A 17,033-nucleotide genomic window follows, 5' to 3' on the forward strand; every position below is an offset into this window, starting at 1 on the left:
TGAGTCTAAGTGTTAAAGTATGAGATGGTGGAAGTGAAAGTGAATGATAAAGTGAATGAGGTTGAGTAAAGTGAAAGAGTTTGAGTAAAGATGAAAGTGGTAAGAACGAGGTTGAGTATGAGAATGTGAAAGTGGAAGTGTCAATGAACTTGCTTGTAGTCCTGTATGAACCACCGAGAACGAGTGGGCGTCTAGAGTCTAGGATGTGATGTGACCCGTGGGACAGTAGCCTAACACGAGGTACCCACGGGAAGTAATGAGGATTGCCTACCGCGAGATGCGGGATATAAGAAGATGTGGCGCCTAGGATCGAGTCGAGTCAATGCCGAGTCGTGGCATAATTATGGCTATTACGACCGGGTGGCGGACAGTGCCAATGGGCCAACGAGCTGCAACTCGGATAGCCATTTAGGAAGCTGAGGGGGGGACGGTTACCCGAGAGAAGGGCGCCCCTTTCAGGATAGGCTGGACGGGTAGGGAGATCCGTAAACGGCTATAGGTCCTAAGTCTAGGTTGATTGGAGTCAGTTTGCTCTTGTGGCGGTTGTCGAGTCGGTCTTATCTTTTATTAAGTGTTGTGTAGAAATGACTGAGTTCGTTGTATGGGTTGACTGCTAGGTTGCTAGAAATGATGTTGTTTTGAAGTACTTTATTTTGCCCTGTTGATTGTAGTGATTGGTTAGTCCTGGCTTCCGCATAGAGTAATGTAGAGTGTCTTACGGGCAAGCTGGACTAGAGCCACTTCACTGAGTAATTCAATTGCTCACTCCTCCCATCTCCATTTCCCTTGCGCAGGACTGTAAGTAGAAGTAAATGGATACGGGTGGATCGGAATTTCAAAGAAAGCAATGCGTCCGTCGACTCTTGGGACCAGTAACGGGCACGGCGGTTTGCTTTAAAGGGTATACGCGTGCCCATAACTCCCTTTCGTTAATTCCGGTCAGACGCCGGGGGACAGGGATGTTACAATAATAAAGTACGCAGATCAGTGATGTTGTACCGTCGATGATTGCTAAATGAAAGGCCGCGATTTGAATGTTTTTCTCCCCACCGCTTGGTTTTTTTTTTCTGTTTTGAACTCCTATGAATAATATATGACGAGGGAATGTCCAAAATACTCCATGAAAATGAAATAAAATTCCTACGAGGTAAGTAAGCAAGTTGCAACTTGCAAGTCTAGTGCAAAGTATTATGGGTAATGTGGTGGCTGAGACTTTGTTTCTATGACATTCATCACCACTGTATTTTTTTTTTGAAAATCATTGAATATTCTATATGTTCTAATGTATATATTACGTTATGAATTTACTAATAATCATTTCAATAGCTTTTAGAAAAGACTGTAAAAATGTAACTTTTGAATAAAGAACAAGTGAAAGACCATTCTAAACTTTACTTAAAGAAACCAACTTAATACATTCATCCGACAAGTATCACAAGTGGAGAGATATTAAGAAGCGGAGGTAACTGCAAGTTAAGTATTTTCATTATCATTTGTCTCCTTAAGTTGCTTTCACTTCTCAATGGTGTCCATAAATATTTCAGATAGTATAAACGATCATAATCATATTTTCAGAAAATTGAGTTTTATGTTATCGCTAACTTAAAATCAAGTAAAATTAAAATTGTGACTATCACTTGATTCTAACCAAACAAGAGCAAACTGAGGAATCAAACTCCTCTGCAGTTGTTCGTCAAAAAACAAAAAAAACTCCTCTGCAGTTTTCATAATTAAATCTTAAATCTTAGATCCACATGTTGCCATATAACCAAACTAAAAGCCTAAAAAGATTTGTCGGAAGGATCAAAAATCTGACCAACGAACAAAACAGTACCAGTTGTGTCTTCTCTAATTAAGAAGACAAAGGGATGATCTGCAACAAAATCTATACGCTTAGGAGGCTCCATATATCTCAAACATCCCGGGTTTAGGGGCTGCAAAAGTTGCAGCAGCAGCTTCAGCGCCTTCTTCATCAATCTCCACACATGCTTTATGATACAAAGCCATTGAACTTAATCCCAAGTCTTTGCCGTCTAAGCCATAAGCGATCTTAAACTTTGAGATTCTGAATTCTTTAACTAAAACTTTGAATCTTGGAACGTGATAATCCAAGAATCCAGAATTAGATGCCATTGCTTTCACAAGATCATCCAATCCATCATTCTTGTCTGGGAGATAAAAGTACATTGATAAGCTGACATTGGTACTATAACCACCTTGTCCAGAAGGGAAACTGGGACTGGTAGCATCACCGACAAGGCCTTGTCGATAAGAGAAGCTGTTATTGGTAGCATCAACTTTTGTAGATAAGGGAAGCTGCGACTGTTATTAACACGGCCTTGTCGATAAGGAAAGATGGGATTGTTATCAACACCGCCTTGTCGATAAGGTATCCTGAGGACCTTGAAACCATCATAAGCCTCTATGTATTGGCGCTCGTAGCTTCTCATGAATGGCACGGACACTGAGTTTCCACTGATACGGTGAAACTCCCTGTCCATCGTGTTAGACTTGGCGAATGGAACTTCCCAAGCTCCTTTGAAGTACAGTGCGTTTCCATAAACAGAGTCGGTTAGACTCGAGACGGATCCAGGAGGAAGAAGATCTTTGATGAGACCATTGGTATGATCTTCGGCCCATTTATTAAGCTCTTTTACGCACTTGTTCAGCCTATTGTATCAAAGTCAAGTTATAAATTATGAATCCCCTAGACTATATTTCCGAAGTGATTTTGCCACGTGTCCTCTTTACAATCAGTTTCATAAAATAAATATGACATGGCTATTAGAATTGATGACATGGCTTCCAGAAAAATATGATATGGATAATTTCATTTAATATTGATTTATATTTTTGGCAAACTTATTAGAATATGGTAATAATTCATATATTACATCTAATATTGATATTTTTGGCAAACTTATTAAAATATGGTAATAATTCATATATTACATTTAATATTGATATTTTTTTGATAATTTTTTTTAAAATATGGTAATAGCTCATGCATCATCTATAAAATAAATATATTCATATATAACATTTCAAATTTCGAAATATTATTATTTTGTATAATTATACAATTTGTATTACTAAAACTTTTAAAAATTTCTACAATTTAAAAATAAATAACTATCTAATCGTAAGATTATTAGTTTCTTATATATCAAATTTTTTTATAAATATTGTTTAGGCTAATTTTTTTATAATTATACAATTTTATATCATTTTATTAGTTTTATACAAATATATATCAAATGTATATTAAATACTTGTAAGAAAATAGTAAAATCTATAATATTTAATAAAATTTATTTTTAAATATAAGTTAGATTTAAAAAAACATATATAACATTTCAAATTCGAAATATTATTATTTTATATAATTATACAATTTTTGTATTACTAAAACTTTCAAAAATTTCCATAATATTTAAAAAAATTAAATATCTAATCGTAAGATTATTAGTTTCTTATAGATCAACAAATTTTATAGATATTGTTTAGACTAATTTTTATATAATTATACAATTTTATATCATTTTATTAGTTTACAAATTGATTTAATATATATCAAATATATATTAAATATTAGTACGAAAATAGTAAAATCTATAATATTTAATAAAATTTATTTTTAAATATAGGTTAGATTTAAAAAATTTCTTACTGCACATGGTGCATGAAAACACCTAGTACATAACATATAAACAGAGTTAAATCAAGAAACAGAGCATAGAAACAAAGTTTACTTAAAGAAACAGAGCATATAAACAGAGTATTAAAAAGTTTACCTTTGATCGGAAGTCTAAGCGATTAAAAACAGCTTTGAAGACATTCTCAAAGAGATCCTTGAACGATGAATCAATGTGTAGCGGAGTTTATAGACGCCGGAGAGAAAACGGTGTTAGAGTGTTTGGCTTTGGTAGAGAAGAGCTGTGTGACAGCGTTTACCTTCTTACTCTTTATCTTTACTATATTTTACCTCTTAGTAAGTTACCGTTACTAAAGAGATGAGTCACGGGTTGCATCCCGGTTACTGGTCGTCTGTTTGACCGTTCATAATCTTTTCCTATTTGTACTGCCTTTGTCATTTTGCTAATCATCAATCAACACCGTATTATCTTATCTCCTCTCTAAACTCTCTCTCTCTTAAGCATACATCATTATTGTTGTATTGCTTTGATCATCGTACTTGAAGGTGACGTTTCTGTGCTCAGATCACTTTTTAGTCCTTGATTGTATTGCTCTTTGAATCTTCGGTAGATTTACAGAGGAATTTATCACTCATCACCTTTTGCTGTCTCATTTTGGTATCAGAGCCTTTTCGAACCTGAGGGATTTCGACATGGTTGAAACACGAAACCAAGAGAAGACGATGTTGGAGCTCATCGAGGATATCCGTACCGGTCAAGAACGCCAGTCCAGTGAGTTCCGTCAGCGAGCTGACTCACTCGACGACCGCTACAACCGCCTCGAAAGACTTGTCTTTGAGCACATCTCCACCATCCAAGCGCAAGGGAAGCAACCGATGCACGACTCTGGTGGTTTTCCGATGCTGGACCCGACCTCTGCTCACTCGAGCCGACCTCCTGACCCACCAGATCTGCAGCGTTTTTCCTCTAGAGAGTGCTCTCCTACACCCCATAACGGCCTCTCCAACAAGCTGACAAAGCTAGGTTTCCCTACTTTTGACGGCACCGACTTTCGTGACTGGATCTGTCGTTGTGAACAGTTCTTCGAGCTTGACAACACAGCACCAGAAACGAAGATCCGTCTTGCTGCTATGCATATGACCGGCAAAGCCCTTAAATGGCACCGGAACTACATCGCTGAGCAGTTTGGGATCTTTCCATCCTGGACCGACTACATCATCGCGCTTACCGGAAGATTCAACGGCCTTTTCGACGATCCCCTCTCAGATCTCGTCGCTCTAAAACAGGACTCCGACTCCGTTGAAGATTATCTAGAAAAGTTTGAGAACGCAAGAACTCGACTTTATCTCCCCGAAGCACACGCCTTGAGTATCTTTCTGACCAACATGAACCCTCATCTCTCGCTTCATGTTCGTCAGTTCGGTCCTACTTCTCTGTCAGCTGCTGCGAGGATAGCGAGCCTCCATGAGTCTGCTCTTGCTGCTACTCCTCAAAGATCTTACCGAACTCCCTTCAATCCTTCTCAACAGAAACAGTATAGCGCTCCTCCTTACAAACAACAAGCCACACCTCTGTTGACCTCTCCGGACACTGCGAAGCCAGGCTCTAAGCCTTTTTTCATTCCGAAGAGCAGCAACGAAAGGCCAGCTCGCAAGTTCTCTTATCAGGAGATGCAAGACCGCAGAGCAAAGGGACTTTGTATGTTTTGCGATGAAGCCTTTTCACCAGGGCATCAACTCAAACATAAAAGATCCCAAATTTTTGTAATGGAGTGCGATGATGATGATGATACCTCCTTACCTGATAACGAGCAGATCACTGATATCACTGACGAAGCAGGTCAAGCCGAGCCTACTCCAGTGATTTCTGTCAATGCTCTCAGCGGTTCAGCTACATTTAACTGCATGAGGGTCATTGGTAAATATGGCAAGCACAAGCTTTACATCCTTATCGATCTGGTGAGTACTCACAACTTCTTGGACTACAAAGTTGCTCAGGAGATGGGATGCAATCTCGACACTTTCAGCCCTATGTCAGTAGCTGCAGCTAACGGCAACAACTTAGTGACAAAGCACAAATGCAGCGACTTCACTTGGTCAGTGCAAGGGTACTCTTTCACCACTGAAATCAGGACCCTTCAACTCGACTGCTGTGAACTCGTACTTGGTGTGCAGTGGCTGTCTACTCTCGGACCTATCCTCTGGGATTTTGCAAACCTACGTATGGAGTTCAACTTCAATGGCATCAAAAACGTCTTGCGCGGTGTCACCAAAGCGGGTTGCAAACTCATCAAAGGAACCAGTCTCAACACCTTGATGCTCCAACAACCTCAGATAACTATGTTGCAGATACGAGAAGTAGTAAGCTCTGATGAAGATCCACAACTTCTCCCAGAGTCTCTATTCTCTCACATCTCAACACCTCAGAGCACACTATTTGATGACCCACAGCGGCACTCACTCTTGGCGTCTTACTCCGACTTATTTGACGAGCCAACGGGTCTCCCACCATTCAGAGAGGGCTTTGATCACACCATTCCATTGGAAACTGGTGCAAACTCTGTCAACCTCCGTCCTTACCGGTACTCCTCACTCCAAAAGGATGCCATCGATGAGCTACTAAAGGATATGCTGCAGCAAGGGATCATACAGTGTAGTTCGAGTCCATACGCCTCTCCTATTGTCTTGGTGAAGAAGAAAGATGGTGGGTGGCGCTTATGTGTCGACTACAGAGGTCTCAACGCGCAAACTGTGAAGGACAAATACCCTATTCCTTTGCTAGAAGACCTCCTTGATGAGCTCAGCGGAGAAGTTTACTTCTCAAAGCTTGACCTGCGCGCAGGGTTCCATCAACTCAGGATGTCTCCTAATGACGTGTATAAGACGGCATTCAAGTTTGATGCAGGTCACTACGAGTACCTAGTGATGCCCTTTGGACTTTCAAACGCGCTGTGCACCTTCCATAGCCTTATGAACCATGTGTTCCAAGACATCACAAGGAAATTTCTTCTGGTGTTCTTCGATGACATATTGGTTTACAGCCCTGACTGGGAGACACACCTGATTTACCTCCAGGAAGTGTTCTCGATACTGAGACAGCAGCAGCTCTATCTTAAGGCTTCTAAATGTACTTTTGACACCACCAAGATTGAGTACCTTGGTCACTTCATTGAGGCTGCTGGAGTGAGCACAGACCCAGCCAAGATAGATGCAATCAAACGCTGGCCAACACCGAAGATTCCTAAGCAGTTGCGCAGCTTCCCCGGTCTTGCTAATTACTATCGCCGGTTCATCAGGGGGTACAGTTTCATCTCACGACCTCTCACCTATCTGCTGCAGAAAGACGGGTTTATTTGGGGTCCGGAAGCTGATACAGCCTTCGCTACTCTCAAAGAGGCTCTCAGTTCTACTCATGTACTTGCTCTACCGGACTTCAACAAGACCTTCATCGTGGAAACTGATGCGTGCAACACTGGTATCGGCGCTGTACTTATGCAAGAGGGTCACCCCATCTGCTACATCAGTCGTGCACTTGGTCCTCGCCAACAAGCACTCTCAGTCTATGAGAAAGAGTTGATGGCAGTAGTCTTCGCTGTTCAAACTTGGAGTGCCTACCTAGCACATCGACCTTTCATCATCAAGACTGATCAGAAAAGCCTCAAGTATATGGTGTAGCAGAAAGCCACCACTCCCTTTCAACACATGTGGCTTTCTAAATTGATGGGGTACAACTTCGAGGTGCAGTATAAGAAGGGTAAAGATAACGTAGCTGCTGACGCCTTATCACGAGTCTCAGGTTCGCAGCTGCTACACATCTCTCTCTCCCAAGATCACCAAGCGTTCTTCGACTCTTTGAAGCTGCTGTGGCACACTGATCCTCACCTATCCAAGTTGATCACAGAGCTACAAAGCAACAAACTGTCACATCCTCAGTACACTTATGTCAACGATGAGCTAAGGAGGAAAGGAAAACTTGTCGTCGGCAACGATGTGGGAATCAAAACTCACATTTTCAAGTGGCTGCATGACTCCGCAATCGGCGGGCACTCTGGTCGCGACGCCACTCTCCAAAAAATCAAGTCCCTGTTCTTCTGGCCAAAAATGTCTTTGGAGGTCCAGAATTACATAAGGAATTGCAGCGTTTGTCAGAAAAACAAATATGAAAACGTTGCAAAACCGGGACTGCTGCATCCTCTTCCTGTTCCACAAGGCGTTTGGGAGTCGATCAGTATGGATTTCATAGAAGGACTGCCTCCTTCTGGTGGGAAACACTGCATTCTTGTCGTGATTGACCGCCTCAGTAAGAATGCTCACTTCATTGCTTTATCTCACCCTTATACTGCAATTGAAGTTGCGCAAGCTTACCTTGATAATGTCTTCAAGCTTCATGGCCTACCAAAAGACATAGTGAGCGACAGAGATCCCACATTCCTCAGTGAAGTGTGGAAGGAGTTGTTTCGTGTACACGGAGTGGACTTGCGATACTCAACTGCTTATCACCCTCAAACTGACGGGCAGACTGAGGTCACCAACAAGACCCTCGAAACCTACCTCCGTTGCATGACAGCTGAAGCACCAACGACTTGGAGTAAGTGGCTTGCTGTGGCAGAGTGGTGGTACAATACAACATATCACTCCTCTATCAAGAGCACTCCCTTCGGGATTGTCTTTGGTCAACCTCCACCTCTGCATCTTCCCTATTTACCGGGTGAAAGCTCCTCAACGCTTGTTGACAGAAGTCTGCGCAAACGAGAAGAGGTCATCTCGATGCTTAAGTTCCATCTAATGAGAGCTCAGAACAGGAACAAGCAAGCCGCAGATTCTCATCGCTCACCTAGAACCTTTGTTGTGGGTAATTACGTGTATCTCAAGCTTCAACTCTACCGACAGAATACACTCAAGAAGAGAAACGTCCCTCACAAGCTTTCCCCCCGCTTCTACGGTCCGTTTAAGGTCATTGATACAGTCGGGTCTGCTGCTTACCGTCTTGAGCTCCCTCCTGAAGCTGCTGTACACAATGTCTTTCACGTGAGTCAACTCAAACTCTGCCCGAACCCTTCTTCATCTCCGACTGTGCCTCAGTTTTGGTCTGATCTGGGAAATTCCAAGGAACCAGAGGTCATTCTGGAGACTAAGATGGCCAAACGACGCAACTTGGCTGTCACTAAGGTTTTGGTTCATTGGAAAGGCGAGCCACCAGAGGATGCTACTTGGGAGTTCTACAAGGACTTCATCGCTAAGTATCCTCACTTCCATCCTTGAGGACAAGGATGATCTTGAGCAAAAAGGTACTGTGACAGCATTTACCTTCTTACTCTTTATCTTTACTATCTTTTACCTTTTAGTAAGTTACCGTTACTAAAGAGATGAGTCACGGGTTGCATCCCGATTACTGGTCGTCTGTTTGACCGTTCAGAATCTTTTCCTTGTACTGCCTTTGTCATTTTGCTAATCATCAATCAAAACCGTATTATCTTATCTCCTCTCTAAACTCTCTCTCTCTCTCTTACGCATACATCATTATTGCTGTATTGCTTTGATCATCATATTTGAAGGTGACGTTTCTGTGCTCAGATCACCTTTTATTCCTTGATTGTATTGCTCTTTAAATCTTCGGTAGATTTACAGAGGAATTTATCACTCATCACCTTTTGCTGTCTCAAGCTGCTATGAAACGATCAGCGCTATGTCGTTTTGGTTCTTAATGGCTTTTTCTACGTCAGTGGTTGACTTGGACGGGAAGCTAGAGGGATTCATTGTGATCTAGCTATGATTCTGTGATTGAGAAAACTTCGTGGGGGTTAAGTAATATTTTATAGGTTTAGATAAATCGTCTTTAGGATTCGATAAGTAGGAGTCGGTTATATAGTGTTTTTTCTGTTTTTGAAAATAGTCGGTTAGGTAATGTTTTTACCTTTTTAATTTTTTTTCCCTTTTTCTTCGATTATCCTTTTTTGTTAAATTTACTTTTTCATATATTTATCATTTAATATAATTCCTTTTGATAAAAAAGTTAAATTCAAATCTATTAAAAAAACAGATTTAAATTCATTTTAATAACTAATCTTTAGAAATTTTGGAAATTCTTCTTGCTTATGAGCCTGAAGTTTTTAGTTACTTAGATTCTATCAAAAGTTGTAATCTTGATGTAACCCACCAAAGAAAAATTGCAGTTTTGGGAAGATGTCACGTTGCAGAAGCAATGTAGGAGATGTAAGAGCTTCTCCTCAAAGGAGTTGGAGACCAAGCTATTGCTAAGGAAGTCAAACACATCCTTGAAATGGTATTGGCCGGTATTTGTATACCCTTTTGAACTCTCTCTCTCTCTGTTTCAATTTCATTCTCTTGTGGGGGTTGGTTGTAGGCAAGACGTGCAACATCAAGAAGAGAAGTTCTTCACACTGATTTTGTTACATATCCTGTTGTTAAGAAATCAGTTTCATTCCTGGGAAAACTTGCTGATGTTGCAGGGAGGTTACCTTAGGTCAGTTTTCACCTTTAAAGTATAATATTTCCTCTGAGATTGTAAGCGTAACGCTGTGGAATTGTGTTTTTTTTTGTCTTAGGCTGAGCGGTGGAGGACATCCTGATGTCTTATAACCAATGACCCCGATATAGTTCATGATTTCTTGAGCTTTTGTTCATTATCTGAGTCTGAATATGTTTTTTCAACTTCTAGTAGGGCTGGGCAAAAAATCCGAACCCGAAAAACCGAACCGAACCCGATCCGAAAAAGTAGCACCGAACCCGAACTGAAATTGATTAAATATCCGAACAGGTTCAAAATTTTGGTATTTAAAGAACCGAAACCGAACCCGATCCGAACCGAAATATTTTGGGTACCCGAATGTATCCGAAATAAATTTATATACTTAAATATATACATTATTTTTATATATAATGTATATTAAAAATATTAAAAATATATAAGATACCTTTAAGTTTTCCAAAGTACTCAGAAAATATATGCAAATAGTCAAAAGTAAATGTTTAAAATATCTAAAGTATACTGAAAACACCAAAATAGTTAAATATATATTGATTCTTTATCCAAATATTCAAAGAAAACCAATTTATATGTTAAATTAAGGTATTTTGACATATATGTTATGAAAATTTATATGTAATATATTATCTTTCTTATAGATTTTGAAAATTTAAAGTATATAATGAATTTTGAAAATTTAAAAACATTTTAAATGGGTTATCCGAACCCGAACCGAACCCGTAAAGATTCGAACCGAACCCGAACCGAAATTTAGAAATATCCGAATGGGGCTGAAATCTTTGACCCCGAAAACCCGAAACCCGAATGGACTGAACTGAAATCCGAATGGGTACCGAACGCCCAGCCCTAACTTCTAGTATCAGAGGGAATTTTGGGTTTCAAGCTTGTTCCCATGGCGACTTCCTTGGAGCAATTCTTCAGCTCCATTAACATTGTTTCTTTTGGCTACTTGACTTTGATGGTACTGAAGGAAGAAAAAGGAGCTCTAGTCCTGATAGTTCCTGACCTAGTTGACTTTACAGCTCTTGGCAATGTTAAACCTTTCTTGTTTGTGTATATAACCCATTAACCAAGATCTCGCTTAGCAGTACTCTGACCTTGTGAATGAATCTTTCATAGGTTGGGAATCTTCCATACCTTTGCTTGCTCTTGAATACGAATCTCCTAGGTATGAGCATTGATTCCTTAAGAACATGTAGCTTCCTCTTGCATGTGTATGCATTGGCTTGATTCTTCTGTTTTGTTAGGACTAATACATTCAAAACCATTGAAGCCTCGTTGAGAATTGATGCGGTACCTAGTGCTGGTTTCAAGGTTTCGCGGTTAAAGCTAGTTGATCGGATTAGGTAACTTAGCTTTATTTTCTTTTCAATCTTTCATTGCATTCTCATATTTGCTGAGAGAAGAGATCATTCATCTTTGATGCCTCGCAGTAGTGTGAACGTTCGGGTTAACTGGACAACTGTTACCAAGAATGGAACCACGGTAAAGACTGGTGATGTTGTCTCTGTTTGTGGGAAAGGAAGACTAGAGGTAAGACTGTTAGAAGTGAGTTTACTTAGTTTTTGGTTTAAAAAAACGTTAATTGTGGGTGTTAATGCACAGATTGGAGAGATCAACGAAACAAAGGGAAATTTGCAGTTGAGATCATCTATCTGTAAGCATTAAAACTGTAACAAGTTATCAAAGGATCTTTTTTTTCTTATTATAAACTCATACTTACTTTCATCCCTTTTCTTTTATTTGTTGACATTTTGTAGAATTGTAGCAAAGTTCATACGAATATAGTTAAATCTTGAATTTCTTTTGTTCTTTTTTTGTAATGTACAAAGCTATAGTAGATTCTCTTTTATACTGTAAAAGAACCGACCAAAGTGCTACCGAATAAGGTAGACATTTCCTATTAAAGGTACTTCGTCAGGCCAAATGAACGTGGTTTTCTGACATCTCCAGAATTAACATGCCATGTTTGAAGTTCTAAATCTATAACTTCATTAGCTAAAACCAAATGAGGATTATAGGTTGCAGTTATTAGAACGTATAGGATTAAGAAGAGAAGTGAAGTGGATTTAATGAAAGTACTGTGGATCTTAATGACCATTTTGTTTCAGAGTAATAATTAGCCAAATACAGAGTTTGGCCTTTAGAGCAGAAAAGAGTGGCACTCGAGGGAAGATATGTGTTCTTGCGAATGAAGACACATGATTGTAAATTCTGATCAATACCATTAAAACAGGATCATTCCTGAATTATACCCTTAATGAATATTTTAAATTTTCCAAAAATATCCTTAATGATATGAACAAACTAAAAAATTCATTAATGGCATTATGGTTTTTCGATTTTGTGGGTCTATTTCAACATTTAGATGGGCTTGCTAACTAATTAAATGGGTTATGTTTTTATATAATCAAATTCAAATTCCATAAACTTTTTAATATCAATACCACAAATTAAAGTCTGCAATAATTTTAATAAGTTGATATTAGAGATTGAAATTCTACATGAGGATGAGACTTAATCAAAAATATTATTGGCCAGTTTATATGTTTAGCAATATTTTATATAAATTATAAATCTTTAAAATTATATAATAGTCCAACTAAGTATTTCGGATAAAACCAATGTTTTGAAAACCGACCCGGACACTGAACCGGACGATTTACCGGGTTACTGGGTCATTGAGTCGACCGCAGGTAAACCACAGATGAACCGCAGATTAATAAATAAATTAGTTTTATTATATAATAATATATTAGCTAATAAAATAAAAAAAATAAAAATATATAAAACTAAAGTTACTACTTTCTAAATATCTTTAAAACATAAAATAATAATTTGGATATGTATATATTTTATGTTTAATAAACATTTAGAATACTTAACTTAACTTTTTATATTTTTATTTTCATTTGATATACAACTAAAAAAAATTATCTGCTGGTTCAACCGATACCGGGTTTTGGGTTTTAGTTGGTTTGAGCGGGTTTTTGCGGGTTTTTAAATTTTGGGTTTTTTACAAAATCCAACCCGAATTTTTTTCGATCACCGGGTTTTCCGGTTCAACTGCGGGTCCGAGTCGGATTTCAAAACACTGGATAAAACCATTATTTAATTTATTTACAAACATAAAAAATGGTTGTGACGCATTTTAAATTTCGTCATACTGTACACACTGTAAGAAACCCGCATAATTGAGACTTGATCATATCATAGTTTATATAATTAAAACGAAGAATTATCAATCTTTATGTTGAAAAAACAACAAAAAAAATACCCGCTCTTTTAAGAGCGGGTCAGAATCTAGTTTTAATATTTAAAAAAGAATTTTATTTGTGTTAGGCAATTGCTTAAAATGAATTGATTATTCCTCGGATCTAGGCCAAAGATGGAGTATCATGTAATGCACGACTCCACGTTTGATTACTATTAAGTTCAATGGGTAAAATCTAGTTAAGAAAAGATGTAAACATATAATTAACATATCATAAAACGAATGGACGTAGATATGTCCTAAAAAAGATGCATGTAGTCTCTTCCGAATAAGGTTGAGAAATGATATAAAAAGAGTCGAGATATCACTTTATCCAATAGCTAATGATATTCTAAATAGCAACTAAATTGGAATAGTATAAGCAATAATTCATACACCTAGTATAAACCAACCAAAAAGCAAGAAAATTCTAACACACACCTAAAAAAAGTACATAAACATTATTGTTTGTGTACATAACATTAAAATTAAAATCCTCTATATATTATTTTAGGAGCACTAAAACAAAATAACCTCAAGTTGATGTGTTATTTACACAATGCCATTTCCTAGGTGGCATTCTCACATTCACTCTTACCCACTTCTTTTAAAAACCCTTTCATTACTAGAAAAATTACATTGTTTTGCCATTGTCAAATCTGTCCAAATTGTGTTATAACACATGATAAATTGCTACAATCATTAAACATAATAATAGATGATTAATTTTTCAATCAATCATTTATGTTATGATATTGTTTTCCATATATAACAAAGTCACAAAGTTAAGTTGTTTCCATAATAATTCATTTCGTTTAATGGTCTGAGAATTTGGATTGACTAAATTAACTTGCATAAGTCTCATTGGCGATGACCATAATATATTGTTCAATGTTATGTTTTTTTTGTAAACAATCGATTAATACTTTTGGTTTTGTCTATGACAAAAGTCAAATAGAAAAAATCATACATAATAATATTATATATTATATTTCATTAAATTATATATGACTTTTATCTGATAAAATAACTTATAGTATATATGACGTTAAATACCGTATATTGATCCACTTCTTTATATATATTAAAAAAAAGAAGCTACAATATACATTACTAAATTTTTTGTAAGTTTTTTTAATTTATTGAGAATCTAAATTAGAAGATATATTTGACGAGATCTCTTGAAATCCCTTAACTCAAGCACCAATTTTTTTTGACTAAACAATCAACATAAATGTTGATAGACCAAATTATGATTCAATAAAAATTTGTCGCTTCTTTAATATTGTCAAATCTCATAGTCAATATTATTTTCTATTTGTTTCTTCCTTAATTGTAAGACTTTCCAAATTTTTTAAATTTTTTAATAAAAGTTAGGGATTGTTAGTATTAAATTTAAGAGAGAATTTTTGTTTTGTTTTGAAATTAAGTGGAACTAACCCTAACTGTAGGGTATACTATATATAAATCAAGTGAACTTTACTCTACAGTTTCACAACCTACAAGGATTAAGACTAGAAAAATAAAATGCTACGAATTTCATCTCTCACTTGAAGTCAAAGAAATCAATGTTGTAGATTAAAGTGAAAATCATTAAACTTTGAAAGTTATACTCGGCTGCTGGTGGAGAGACCATTGAAATAGATTTCGTAGATGCAAAAATTAGTTGTTGTTAGTCTTTATATTTTTTTCTCAACTACTATTATGTGTTTCAGCTAATGCTATAGTTTTTTTTTATTTTTTTTATGGAGATAAAATACATGTAATTATTAAGAAAGATTTAGTTTCACAATTTGATCATTTACTGAAACATGGGTGTTCTAAGCTTTTGTTTAACTTTTCTTTTACACTCTCTTACGGCACTATTGACAACAGTTTTTTAGCAATTTTTAATCAAATTATGTTTTGTTATATTTTGTTTCTGCATGGTTTTATTTGTCTATTTCATATGTTTCGTTTCATCTTTTATTTACGATTTTTAATGATAACAATTATATATTATATATCTATGTTTTATTTTATTTTAAATCATAATTTATCTTTTATTAATATCCACTTACTCTTATTGATTCACTTCCACGATATATGTTCCAAGTAAACTTTCAAAACGAATACACAAGTTTAAAAATAAAATTCACATACAGTGTAATTTGTTTTTATGATTTTACATGTATAATGTCTATTTAATTCAATTTGATCATCTCTTAAAATCTATTCATTCCGCGCATGGCGCGGATTATCACTTAGTATTAAACAACAACTAAGAGCCATCATCTAAAGCATGGACTCTCAAAATAAATTTGGTTTAGCAATCAAATATGCCGTTTCTTAGATGATCATAACATATCCGACTCTTACAATTTTATGTAATAGTAATTCAATGTGATGTTTTGCCTAACAACAAACAGAAAATTGGATGATTTTGTACATAAACTAGAGTCAATACTATCCAGAAAAGAGTATGTGACATCTCACAAATTAGTCGACATAAAGAGGAGAAAAGAAGATCAGAACACATATTCAACATGCTTACCACTAGACTTTAAAGACATGATCTACTTTCTTGAGTTTGACATCAGTCATATAAACTCAAGAAATGTCAATTGCAAATTCTACTAACTCCAGTTACTGATGATTCAACAGATTTTCAAGCTTCCGACTCTGTAAAACTAGGAGACCAAGAGATAACACACTTACGTAACAAACAAAAATCTCAATCAATGTTACTGTAAAAAATCAATTTCAACAGGTCATCATCATATGATGCAGGATTCCAGAAATTGTTAACATGTCTTTCACTTGTTTAGAATGCTCACTGAAGGTTTAGGGGCATAGAATAAAACATAAACATTCAAGATTCAGAAGATAAAAACAGACAAGAAACATTAAAGAGGGAAACACAAAATACAAACAATCAATATTCAAAGAAAATAATACTACAATCTACAGTCTTTGACATATGTTGATCTACAAAAGTCTAAGATACAGTTTCATAAAAGATTACTAACGCTGTTTAAAATAATCACTGAAGTTTGAGAGTATAACACAAAACAGAAACACTCAAAATTTAAGGAAACTACACCACAATATATATGCAGGAGTCTCTCACATACTTTGATCTAAAAGAGACTCCAAGACACATTCATTTCACAAACTTAGAGACCTTAATACATGCAATAGAGATTACAAACACTGTAAACGTACAAAGTAATGTTCCAATATATCAAAGTAAAATATCTACCAGTTCATAGCAATCAATTTCTAGACTCTCACGGATGCTATACCAATGAAAGAAATGTTGACAAGTCATGTTAAAATAAAATTCCAGGTTCTTTAGTTTACGTATATATCACTTAACATACTTTGTAGATTTTTTTCATATGTACAAACAACAATCTATACGAGAGAAAAAGCCAAGAAAGACATATACCTGCATGAACAAAGCCTTGGAGTCAATGAACAACTTTTGAAGCACAACCCTAAACAATTGAAACTAGTCATTACTTAATGTATATATCTCCTTGTGATTTTCATCAATTAAATTACAAACAAGTTTGAAAAAGCACACTCATACCTGAGAAAATTCAGAATGTGTAGTAACAAAGAAATCTGCTACA

The 17,033-nt window shown here is 36.4% G+C and overlaps 1 protein-coding gene and 1 pseudogene across 1 annotated transcript; one reads left to right on the forward strand and one right to left on the reverse strand.

Annotated features, from left to right (window-relative positions):
* Positions 1–1,718: 1,718 nt before the first annotated feature.
* LOC108828904 (serpin-Z2-like) lies at positions 1,719–4,350 on the reverse strand. The gene is made up of 2 exons (XM_057008125.1): positions 4,334–4,350; positions 1,719–2,670 (listed from the first exon to the last, which is right to left on the reverse strand). Exons 1-2 carry the CDS (start codon positions 4,348–4,350, stop codon positions 2,139–2,141), a joined length of 549 nt encoding a protein of 182 aa, XP_056864105.1. The 3' UTR covers positions 1,719–2,138.
* A 4,991-nt stretch (positions 4,351–9,341) lies between these two features.
* Positions 9,342–11,824, forward strand: LOC108828906 (uncharacterized; annotated as a pseudogene).
* Positions 11,825–17,033: the final 5,209 nt, after the last annotated feature.

This window comes from Raphanus sativus, chromosome 4 (genome assembly GCF_000801105.2).
Source record: "Raphanus sativus cultivar WK10039 chromosome 4, ASM80110v3, whole genome shotgun sequence".
NCBI lineage: Eukaryota > Viridiplantae > Streptophyta > Magnoliopsida > Brassicales > Brassicaceae > Raphanus > Raphanus sativus.